Source organism: Tyto alba, unplaced genomic scaffold (assembly GCF_018691265.1).
Source record: "Tyto alba isolate M040663 unplaced genomic scaffold, T.alba_DEE_v4.0 Super-Scaffold_10, whole genome shotgun sequence".
In the NCBI taxonomy this organism is placed as follows: domain Eukaryota; kingdom Metazoa; phylum Chordata; class Aves; order Strigiformes; family Tytonidae; genus Tyto; species Tyto alba.
In genome coordinates this window covers 27,001,039-27,013,147 of record NW_024881262.1, presented here as the reverse complement: position 1 = coordinate 27,013,147, position 12,109 = coordinate 27,001,039, and the positions used below count along the sequence as shown (strand labels likewise).

At 39.2% G+C, this 12,109-nt stretch overlaps 2 protein-coding genes across 12 annotated transcripts in view; one reads left to right on the top strand and one right to left on the bottom strand.

Annotated features, from left to right (window-relative positions):
* The window catches only part of GIGYF2 (GRB10 interacting GYF protein 2), a 79,212-nt gene that overhangs the window by 33,731 nt on the left and 33,372 nt on the right, over positions 1-12,109 (top strand). The window lies entirely within an intron of this gene.
* On the bottom strand, positions 1,458-8,788 carry KCNJ13 (potassium inwardly rectifying channel subfamily J member 13). Of its 2 annotated transcripts, XM_032990612.2 has the most exons (3): positions 4,306-8,788; positions 3,955-4,197; positions 1,458-3,083 (listed from the first exon to the last, which is right to left on the bottom strand). In XM_032990612.2, exons 1-3 carry the CDS (start codon positions 4,430-4,432, stop codon positions 2,461-2,463), a joined length of 993 nt encoding a protein of 330 aa, XP_032846503.1. In that variant the 5' UTR covers positions 4,433-8,788; the 3' UTR covers positions 1,458-2,460. The 2 variants fall into 2 exon arrangements, with proteins under 2 accessions (XP_032846503.1, XP_009961193.2); XM_009962891.3 differs by having other exon boundaries at positions 3,955-8,788.

Below are 12,109 nucleotides of genomic sequence, written 5' to 3'. Positions count from 1 at the left end.
TGTTAGTCAAAGCGTAGTGTGCAGTTTTGCATCAGAGCCCCTCAGCAATTTTTCTCGGCTTGTATTCCAGTCTGGACCATGGCATATTTCCAGTGCTTTAGCAGACATCCATGGTTCACCAGTTCTCTGTAAAAGCAGTAGGGCTGTTTTGTCTACCCCTTGTTCTGCAGCTGTTGTGAAGTAACTACATGGTGTGTCTGTCTAATTTGCTTATGTAGTATTCTTCAGTTTTACATTCCAAAATGTAGTATTTGAAGATTGCATTTTGTGTATACTAAACATTTTTTTTTCTTTGTACGTGCTGTTGTACCCCCTTTAAACCACATCTATAAATAGAAAATGATTTTAAAAACAGAATGACTTTTAAAGCATCAAGTCATTTAGAAACCAAACAAAACATCCACGCTTTGATTAGACATTAATGGAAATTAGAAATAGCTTTGGCTCTAAATGGTGAGATTATAGTACCTTTTGTTGGGATTATGCATCTGAATTTTAGAACAATTGGTTTGTCTGAGACTGGAGTATGTGATATATAGGAAGACAATGCCTCACACAGAATACTACTCTTTTCTTAAAAGGTTATTTCAGACTTGACACAGGAATCTATTCTGCTGCTCTTGCACTGGATCTTCATAAGTAGGACTCTTCTCAATGTCTTTAATTGATAGAGAATATGGAAATAACACTTGCAAGAAGTACTTAAAAATTATCGGTACTGATATAAGGGTGGAAGAGGGATCTTTAGACTGTAAGTGGGTCAACAGCTAGGAAAAGTAGGGATGAAGGCAGTGTAACTTGATAGTGTGATGCTCTCCAAGCTCCACAATATTAATGACTGCTTCTACATAAAAATACTTAAAAAAAAAAAAAATACTGTGAGAGTATCTGTGATAAAACTAAATCTGTCTGAGGCTTGGAATGTGAGGAGGCAATACCTGAACAATTTTGGAATGAGAACTGAATTGGGATGAAGACACGGGCCTTCTGCCTTGTTCCCCTTCCCTGTGTGAAATGCTTCTATGGGGCTGCTTCCCATTTCCCCAGACCCTAAACCAAAGTAGATTTTTGCAAACCTCTTTAGGGTTGTGAAGACACTTCAGCTAAGTGTTTTGGGGCTTGAGAATAATTTAGTTCAACAGTATCTAATCAGGTAGCTTAGGACCATTTTTTCTGCTGCTGACCACTTCAGTGAGGTTAAAAGGAAGCATATTTGTTAGTGTATTATGCTGTTATCAATGAAAGTTAATATTTATGCCATCTTGGTTTCTGGGAAAGGTCTTTTACCTTTGAAAGATAACTTTTATTTTGATACTTGAGTGTTCAAGTATGAACAGGCAATAGGCACTGCTTTTGTTGAGAGCTTGGAAATAATCATCCATCATTCTGTTTATCCTTTAGCTTCTTAAATTATTTAGGAGCTTCAATACAGTGTCTTAATTGCAGTAGGTTTATGAGGCACTTAAATACAGAAGTCTCAGGTATGGTTTGTTTTAATTTTTTATTTTAAAATTGATTCAGGTGTCTCTAAATATTTTTGTGCTGTGTATACAGGCAAATATTGATGTTAAAAAGCATAAAATATAAATGGATGCAGTTCATTTATATAGTGCATCCTTCTGGGTCAGATCTACTTGAGGCAAGCAGCGCAAAGGTGAGAACATGTGGAATGTATGGCTCTTTTAAAAAAAAGTAATTTAGAATATCTGTTTTCCATTGCTAAAGAATTTATTCAGTGTTTCCAAATATGAAAAATTTTCCACTGCAGTATTTTTCATATACATCAAGATTTTTTGATAGTGTCTTCATAGACCTGTCTGGAAAGGAGATGTTCTCTTATTTGGCAGAATGAACTACAGTTAGTATTTACAATTCTGTTCATTAAGCACAGTAGGAGTGCTTTTCACTGCCATGAGAGATTGGCAGTACTTTCTAACAGTGGATTTAGCTGTCTGACAACTGATGTAACTCTGTATCCCCAAAGAGCGAAGAGAACAGAAAAGTTAGATCTTGCAAGAACAGAGTTGCTTATCCCAGAAGTAATATATTTACTGGATGCCCCATATTGGTTTTGACCGAGATTTTTCTTTTGTATTGTCCGTTTTGTCACGAGCTGGTTAATTATGATTTAGGTCAGTTTTGGGAGTGTTGAAGGTCTCTCATTTCAGGGTCAGTGCGGCTTTAATCATAGTCTGGTGAGTTCAGCAGGTAGCTCTTTTAATTTCCAAGAATTAGTACTGTGGTTCTTGTACCTGACTGTCCTGGGTGGTTAATCCAGCCTCTCAGTTTATATGGGCACACCGGTTCTTTTTACTCTGTGTATCATGTTGTAATCAAAAGGATGGGATTACAAGGTCACTAGAAGATGGCAGGGCAGGCAAGGAAGGAAGGTTAGGGATGGAACCTGAAAGTTTAACATAATAATTAAAAAAGCACAAAGTTCAGAGTCTGTTGCTCTCTCTATTCTGAGAGGCCAGTCTCGGAGAGCTGGAAGCTGTCAGCGTGCTGTCCGTTGATGCGGATCTCCTTGTCAGTCCTTTTTGGACTCTTTGAGTCAGCCGCAGCTGGGAGCTCAGGAATAGTCTTGTCAAAATTCTCCATCTTGATCTGATACTCACCTTTGGCGTTGCGGGCTAGCACGGCGGCGAAGCGATGGTACGGCATGATCTCTGAGGGGAGGTAGGATGTTCTCCTTTGACATGTTTCTCCTGTGCCCTCCTGCACAGCTGATAGAAAGACGACCAGCTCAAAATGCTGAGCAGCTTCTCTCTGGAGGAGAGCAGCCAGAGGGCTGGATGGAGTGATTAGGTGGTAATAGGTCAGTGGAAAGATGAAAAAAGGACACTCATTGGGAGTAACGCTGTCTAGGTGGAAGTCCACGCTAGTTTGGTGCAGCAGCCCATTCTCTTGTTCTTGGTAGAGTATAGCAGAAATCTGGACGCTAGTCAGTGGGCTGGAGCGTGTGTTGGCCACCTGGAACTTCAGGTACGGCTTCCCCTCGGTGTGTGTCACCACGGCAGAGCGGGTGAAGCGGATGGAGAATGCCCGGTTCTTTGGTCGGGCGATCTTTGCCACGAAAGCACCTACATTACAGGAAAGAGCAAACTGAGTACGAGCACCGTGCCTGGGTTGGTTCCCTGCAGCCTCTGAGCTCTCCAAAACAGTCCCAAGGAACAAAAGCGGGCTTGCGTGGACATGGTCTTTCTAGCCTTAGCCTGCATGTTTGAAAACTGCTAGGCTGGCATCACACTAACCCATTTTTGTTTAAAAAGTACAGCTTTCCTAAAAGGCTTCTTTTCCTAAACTATGTTCGTATTAATATTTGGAGAGTGAGCTGTAGCTGTAGGAAGGAGAGCTGTTAGCTTGCCCCAGTTTACTGTAATTGGTGATAGGACCTGATCTTGGTGTGCTGCCACTGGAGAAGCTCTTTCTTAATACACAGTAAACTAACCTGTGTATTTTTAGTCTTTTGGCATACTTTAAACCTGAAAATTATTTTAACGAACTGAAAATACCTTGAAATAGCTGTGATACTGTAAAAATTTTCATTGCGTTGGGTACTGAGGAATACCTAAACACTGAGTCAACAAAAATACTTCGTCTGGACAAAAGTAAACCTTTAAAATCAAACCAAATTGACTTTAAATATAGCAATTCCATGGAAAAAACTTGGAGAGATAATGACATAAGAAATAAGTGATTGAGAGTGGTAAGTGGGGATCTGCTACAAGTATTGTCCAGTGAATAGTGCAACTCTCAAGTCCAAATCGTGTTATCACCTAATTTGTCCTGTTAATGAAAGGTGTTTTACTGCTTCATAGCTGAAATCACATCATCCTTGTAGTGACTGACTTAATTGTTCTTTCAGATATCACTGTGATCACTGCTTATTTCGAGCTCTATTTCTTTAATTATTACACCTATTCTATTTAAAGAATAAATATGAAGGATTACCTGTGATGAAGGCTTCCAGCATGAGTCCCAGGACCATCTGTATTGCAAGCAGTGCAATTGCACTGGGACAGTCCCCGCTTGGGAACATAGTGCCGTAGCCAATTGTGAGTTGAGTCTCCAGTGAGAAGGAGAAAGCAGCTGTAAAACTGGTGATGTACTTGACACATATAGTATGGTTGTCAGGTGGAGCATCATGGTCCAGCTCCAGGTCCCCATTCATCTCAGCCAGCAAATACCAAAGCACTGCAAAGACTAGCCAGTGAATGACAAAAGAAGCAGAAAAGACAAGCATCATCCATCTCCAGCGCATGTCCATTAATATTCCCCATGCGTCTCGGAGGTATGCCAGACCTTTTCCTTGGGCACCATCCATCTGGAGCGTGCTGTGTCCATCCTTGGTCACCATCCTCGGGTATCTTTGGGTCAGGAGGGGAGCACTGGATTTGGTGTTATTGCACTCTGTCATATCTGTTGTCATCTTCTAGAAAAGAGAGAAAAGGAAAAAATGTGATACAGTGTAGCATATTTTGTATTTTGCCTAATGTTCACAGTTTTTGACACATCAGCAGGGGTTGAAATACTGCAGCCAACAAAGGAGGGCTTATACATTGCAATCCAGAGAAGATTAAGTCAGGAGCCTGGAGAGGAATTTACCACTGTTTGTGGTAATACTTTGCTAAAAAAGATTAGGTTTAAAAATTGGACTACTTCTGAAATTTCCCCTGCTTAGTTGTTTAAATATAACTTTCATACTTTACCTTCCTAAATTTACATTTGAGTTGCGTGCTGTAATTCTTTAGGGGTGAGTGGGATGAGATTAGGCATACTGTGTCTGAAAAGAAACTGGATTTTGTCTGATTATATCAGTTTCTCTAACTTTTTAGCAGAGTACAATAGTTTACTGATACTGTTACGAATACTATTAACAGTAGTACTATGGAAACATTTATTGTATTATTTCTTTTAACATGTTTATGCATTTTAGGGAAATGCTGTAGTTTACCTAGTAGCCCTTTTCGCACTTTTGTAGCTCAGGAAATTACTATCTGCATCTACCATGTCCAGTTAAGTGGAATTAGAGTATTCAAGGAGTCTGATGCTGTTTATGTAAGGAGTGGGTAAAAAGAGAGCAGGAGGAGACCGGTACTGAAAATATACTGTGACATAATTTGAAGTCTAGTCTGCCTAAGCAATGTATTTTTTATTAGTGACCAAATAAGAAAATAGGGCAGCAAGTGTATGGGGATTAGGGGGTGAAGGAAGAATTGTAAATGTGGGAAGCAAAGTGGATATTTGTAGGTATTTGACATGTTAGGTTCCTTTGTTTACTTTTAAACCTCAAAACTTGCCAAACTTGTCAGAGATGCTGAGTGTCTTCTGAAAAGACACTGGGTACTCAAATCCATAAATTTTATAAATACTGGATGTTCAAAGTTCACCTGGAACAGATAAAACTTAAATACGGGTTCATGGAAAATAGAGACTTTGTAACATGCACAACCTACTTAAAGAAGGTCGTGGGGAAGCTTATTTGTAGAACAACAGAGGATTTTAAAAATAAATGTAAGTTCTGCAAATCGTACGCATACATGGTGCATTTAGTCAATTTTGCTGCTTTCTCGTCACTTTTGACCTTTCTCTGAATTATGACAGTTTCAGTGTGTCATATGTGTGTACAATCAGGCTAGAGGAATTGGATTCCCCCTGCCTACCCCCCCCCCGTGCTGTCTTAGTTTTACCTTGAAACACATTAGATATAAGGATCCTGAACTTCAGAATGAATTTATGAAAAGTAAAAAAATCTTTCTTGTCATCTTTGATCCTGCAAGGCAGCAGTTTTCATGACTGTTTACTTGATACCAAGTTTTAGTAATTGCAGAAAATTCTCTTTAGCTTTTGCTTGTGCTTAATGAATACTGAAGTATGAGAATTGACATCACAGTGAATATTTAGCTAAATTTTTATTTTTCTTTCCTTCTGTAGGTTCTTAAAACCATCCAGCTATTTCTTCTATCCGTGCTGTAGTCAAAGGAGGTAGAGTTAGATGATGGCCTCAGTGGAATTTGTTGTTTTTCCCATCATTTTTATTTCCCAATTCACATCTCTTAGGAATATTTTGAAACGGCTCCCTGTGACAAAGAATACAGTAGGTTTACTGAGATTCTCCTGGTCAATAGTACCAGTCTACTTCTCTTGGGGGATTCTGATCATAGTCCCTTTGGTTTATAGCACGACCCCACATCCTCATCTGAGTTTGTTCTTTGGTCTGCTATATAGCTCTCCAAATGGCAGTTTTCAGTCTTGCTGAACTGTTACGGAATTTATAATAACCTGAATGCTATTTTAAATGCTTCAGGAACCAGATGATTAGTGACTTGTCTGTAGAGCAGAGTCCTTATGCTAGGATTTAGAAGAGCCCTTCTGGATGCATTGAAGGAGCTGGAAAACGGGCATCTCTGAATGGGAAGGATGATGGGGACCATGCTCAAAATGGGCTGTGGACAAGGCCTTGGTTTTATCATCTGAGTCTAAGCAGTACTCACAAGAAGTACTCCCTTGTTGGAATACAAGAGAACACTTTACAGAACAAAATGTCTCTGGGTGTAAACATCATGCATGCTTGAAAAAAAAAAAAAAAAAAACTAAAAAAAAAACTAAAAAAAAAAAAAAAAAACAAAAAACCCCACAAAACTAGCACGTTTGTCTAAATGCTCATGGTTCTCTGAGGGCAGCATCTGCTTCGTAGCCTCCAAATTGGGTTTACAAAACAAATGTATGTTGTGAGAATGAATTTGATACTGACTGATTCATGACAGAAGCCTTTTCTACAGTGTTACATTAAGAGAAAAAGGAAAATCGTTCTTAATGTGTTACATTTTTCTTGGCTACACTCTACATCTTCCACCCATCAATGCCAAGGTAGTGTGCTTGAGTGCCACAGACTCTACTCAGAGCAAAATGCTATCAGCATTGCAGGGTCTCAATTCAGTTGATTAAGGAGTTTTCTAGGGTGGTGATTAATCACTTAATGTTGACTTAAAGCTCTGAAAAATTTTAGTCAGTGTTCACTGTCAGGTTGTTTGGGATCTTTTCTATGGGGGAGGATCTTTTACTGACAGGTTGCAAAGGTACTTGAGAAAGATAACAGCCAGTAGCCCCCAGCAGCCCATTTCACGACAGTCCTGTCTGCTCCTTGAGACTCCCAGCCTGCTGAGGTTAACCAGGTTACTGCTCTGGTCTCATTTGATATAGGTCTCTGATCTTTTTCTTGTCAAGGACTGTTTGAAATATTAGGTAACTAATTTGTTGGCAGTGATAGCACTGAAAGTGTAAGCTTGAGTTCGAAACCTATTTTTTTGGCAAAAGCTATTGATGGCTTTAAGAGCCACAAGTCTCAGCTTCTTTGGGTGGGAAAAATGGGTAAGAAATTGCAAATAGACTCTGAGAGCAAGGCAGTTGGTTTAGAATAAGAGGCGAAAGAACAACTACCCAGTGAGAAATAGTTTACTCGGGATGGAGGATCAGCCCTCTGTATTCTTAAAAGCAGTCAATTTGAGAATAGATGTGACTTTGAACTTAAAAAGAATTACTGCCTTTTGTCTACTTCTTTCCTTGCCCATCATAGTAAAAAATACAAATACTTTCTTTCCTTGTTAGTGATAAATTAATGAAGTTGTAATGTACCATTCTGAACCATCTCATTCAATCCCCTGCCCGGTATGGTCCTTGGTGTCCCAGTTTCAAACAGCGTATGTTTTAGGAAAGACATTAAACTTTGACTTGAAAAGAAAAATTCTGCATTGTTTGTTGGAGAATACTTGTCTCCACTGCTAAACACATACTGTGTTTCTAATCCAGATTTGTCTAATGTAATCTCTTAACCTTTGTTATGCTGTTTGTCTGGTTTTGCTTTACCTGGTTCCTGACTTGTGAAACTGTTGTAGCTTTGGGATGTTCCTTCTCCCTCCGTTTCCCAGCTGATAGCCCTTGACTGGAAAGGCAGGAACTATCAGATACTACTTTTCTAACCTCTTTTGGCATGTTGACCAGTCTTTTATCATGCATTCAGTGTGTCTAATCCTTCCTGTTTCCAGTCTAATGAAAATTAAATGATTATCACTAACTCCAGTGTGTATGTAAGTTCTTAGCTTTTTTTTTTTTTGAAGCCTCTTTACCACCATTGTCCCTCATTCTGGCTTCTTTCTTCTATATACTCTTGTAAGACAAGTCAAGGCAGGGTGAATACTAGCTTTTAAAATCAAGGTCGTAGTTTCCCTTTTCCTAGCAGTCGGACAGGTTCTAAACTGACCTGGCTTGCTAGTGATTTCTGTATAATAAAACCTTGCCTTGCAGCTCTAGGATATTGCTTGCATTTCTGAAGTTCGTGATCCAGCATACTGATCTCCCAGACTTTGCCTTTTTGATTGAGATCTTCCTTGTGTTGTAACAGCTCTTTGTTATGTTGCTTCTTTATGCCACCATGTTGCTTTCCTCCTCACTTTTCTCTTGACAGCAGAATCTCGGCTGTTAGGACTCTGGTAGGATTGCAGGGGGACTCATTTGTAGCAGTGTCTTAATTTTCTTTTTGTTTGCCTTCTCAGTCAAAGGCATTTGAAGTGACACTTCCAGACTGTTTTCAGCTCAGTACACTCATGCACCTGCAACCTTTTTAAAAGCCTGAATGCCTTTATGTGGAGCTGTGTTCAGGGGAGACTTCTGCAGTGCTGCCTACCTGCCCAACTTCTGTTCTTAACAAAATCTGTTCTAATTGACCTTGGAAGGGATTTGAGGCAGTTTATAGTGCACTGCTTCATTATGACAGCAATGTAGTCGAGAGGACCTGCTGTTTGCTGGGAGTAACTGCAAAAACTGCTTACAACTGTAGCATAATTTGAAGATTTATTAGAACCCAGGTGGTGCTGGCATGCCCCTCTGGGAATGTGTACATTCCCTCTTTACTTGACCTGGGTCCACGTAATCTTGTACTAGTTTCCGATTTGAACATTATCTCTGTACTCTAAGCTGCAGTCATTCAGATGTGTTGCTGCCTCTGCACTTTACAACAAGAGCAAACTAAATTTATAATTTTTTTAAAAAGTACTTTCATGCTATTGAAATATCAGTATTGTTATTTTTAAATTGAATGGCAGCCCTTGAGGTGCTCTGATGTTAATATTAGGAAATTAAGTGTTTTTTCAGTATTGATGACATGACTGGAACATATAATTTAGGGGACAATCTTAGAAATGTAGGAAGTAATTCAGTTAGAACAACTGCTTTGGTTGAAGCCTTATGCTACAGTTGTTAATAGGATAGTTAAAGGACAAACATTTTTGACATTTTAGATCTGTAGCTAATGCCTCATTGAGATGAATGGGAGTAGTTTGAGCAAAACTGATTTCTCTGAGTAGTCTGCAGAATCAAGGTAACAGTTTTCAGGACTTGTTACATATAAAAGTCAGTCTTGTAAAAATGGGAACTTTAATTTGTTGAGCCTAAGTTCTACTTGTCAAAGCAAGTGCCACAAAGTACAAGATGAGAGAGCTCATACTTTTGACTTTCTGTGACAGTTTACTATAGAATGCACTTAAAAACAAACAAACAAACAAAAACAACAAAAAAAAACCCTAAACAAACAAAACCAATCTTCCCCCCCCCCCCCGTTTTGGTAAAATGGAAGAATATATCTTTTTATATTATAGTACATAAAGCAAGGCTGCTTTTATGTATTTGATTTTTGGGGACATCTGTAATGGTCTATTTTGTGTATAGGTATTTTCACGTAGTATAGCATGCTGAAAACACTGTGAGGATCCATATGAACCCTAATTCTTGGTTATGAAGTAACATCTGAGTGGACCAACTAGTCCAGCTACCTTTAGAGAAGCAGAAAAACTTTATGAAGACTTTGGTTAAATGTTGTTTAAGGCTTTAAAATATGCTAGTATATATTCAAACTTTATAGAGAAATGCAAAATTAAGTATTGTTAATGGATGAGTAAATTTACAGTTAAGAGGAAGGATTTTTATTTGACTGTAAGACTGTAGTAATAGAAGTTTGCTGCCATCCATTTTTTGGTGAGACTTGCTGTTTTTGAAGGGCAGTTCTGCCCTGTGTGATGCAAACTTCCCAGTGGCTTGTCTAGAATTACTGAGATTGCTAGGACCTTGAAGTTCATACTCGATACCTGTGCATGGTTTCCTGGGCAGCAGTGCTAGCTCACAGTGTGTCCATAAGTACAGAGAATGTATTGATTGCAAATGATTGAAGGTATGAGATCTAATTAGAGGTGGTAAGAGAGTCTTAAAGAGGTGAGGCTTGTTTCTTTAATATGTGATGGAGCTGAAGTTAAGTGCTGAGTTAAAATGGATGCAGCAAGAAGGTGAAGATGACCTTCTCATAACATTTGGCCAGGTAACACCTGGCTACCTCAGCTAGAGGCTTGCAAGTGCTTCCTGTTTGCAGAGTTGCAGAGTCTTTCCAGCACTGTTTTGCTTGAAAATTTTCTGAAAAAATACTGCATGATGGCTCTGGTTTTGCTCTGTATGCCATTAGGATTATGGTCATCTAAGAGAGCATTGCCTTCTTTTTGAGAGGGGGAAAATCAGAAAACGTTTTGTTTAAGCTAATACTTAAATTAGCAAGCTTTAGAAATAAAACTCTGTGCCCTGAATACAACTTTGATTTCTTTGATTAAAGAATGACAAAATTTCTAATTGTACAATAAGAAAAAGAAAAAAAAATAATTTGTGTACTTACCAGTCTTTGAAGTATTTGTGTGCAGGAGAAGGGGAAAACCTGGGCTCCAGGAGAGGGACCAGGCTGGTCTTGTGTATTGGTTCCAGCACTGGCAAGAAACTTCCCACAAGTGGTTGGTAGAGATGGTGTTTTTCTGTTTGTTTGGTGTTTTTTGTTTTTTTTTTTTTAAATCTAAAAAATGGGTTTGTATGTCTCATTCCTGTGTTTATAATGCTAAGGAGGGGTTGGTTTTCATCTGAAGCTGATTTGATTGGTCATTTTGCCTGTAGGGGGGCCGGTTAGCTCTGATCATGTGGAAAAGAATGCTGGTTTGTTAGGAGCGTTTCTGTACCCAACACAAACCCTTAGCAGCCAAGGAGAAATCCTCAAACACTTAGTTGGAGAAGGGGTGCCTTCCCCCTCACCTCCTTAATCAAGACCATTTTTTTAGGTTTGTATAATCTTAAAGTTTTACGCAAAAGTAGAAGAGGCCAAAATTCCTCTGGAAAAGCTGAATGGAAAAAGTTCTTGTATTGCTGCTGAAAAACACACTGTTCTCGGATAGTCTCTCCCTAACCACTGTCAACTACTGTTTGCTTAGGTGAAAAGAGAAACCCTTGTGCCTTGTGAGTACTTGTCTAGTGCCACTTCTTCCTCTTCTCATTAGGTCCCAAGCTCTAGAGTGTTGGTGTTAACGGAAAGGTGGGCTGCAGCTGATGGTACAGCCTGTGGGCTCTGGAGGGTGTTGCTGAACTGTAGCTTAATGCTGGTCAGAAGGTGTATATCTGGCCACTTCTCTTCCATCTCCACATTGCTCCTTTGTGAAAACATGGAATTAATCACAGGATTCTGCTAAAACCTAGGAATGAAACAATGCAGATTTAGGTGGGTTACTAATTCCATGCAGGAAATGAAACCACTTTCACTTAAGCTGTTTTCTCTCTCACTTATGAGATGAGAAGAGTTATTTAGGGTAGGTGTTTTAGCTGAATGACTGTGCAGAGTGGTCAGCGTGCTGCACTATTAAACAGAACTCTGAGGACAGCTTTGTAATGCAGTAGTATTTCACACTTTTTTTTTTTTTCCCTTAGTGAGCTGCTGATGTGAGGGCTTTGATCGAATGTCAGATGTAAGAGGATCTGAGAAACAAAGGCTGTGGTTGTTTGCAGTAAAACTACTGAAGGCCTGCTGGGAAAATTATTAATGTAGACTTTCCTGCTTAGGAAACAAAATCCTCCCTCTTTTTTTTTTTTTTTTTTTTTTAACCTTCCCCCCCAACCCTAAATTGCAAAACATTAATTCTTTGCTTCATTAGTATGGAACATTTTAATACATGTTCAGGCACAACACCAAAAATTGTCCTACAGGCTTGCCACAGTGGTGGGAGTCCCCTTGTGCTACACTATTTGCCCTCGT

What these genes read in the sequence shown, in the direction of transcription:
- KCNJ13 (XM_009962891.3), bottom strand. Translation starts at nt 4,432, where the DNA reads ATGACAACAGATATGACAGAGTGCAATAACACCAAATCCAGTGCTCCC. An exon ending in GCTGGAAGCCTTCATCACAG is followed by an intron (nt 3,084 to 3,954) that starts GTAATCCTTCAT and finishes CCTGTAATGTAG; the next exon opens with GTGCTTTCGTGGCAAAGATC.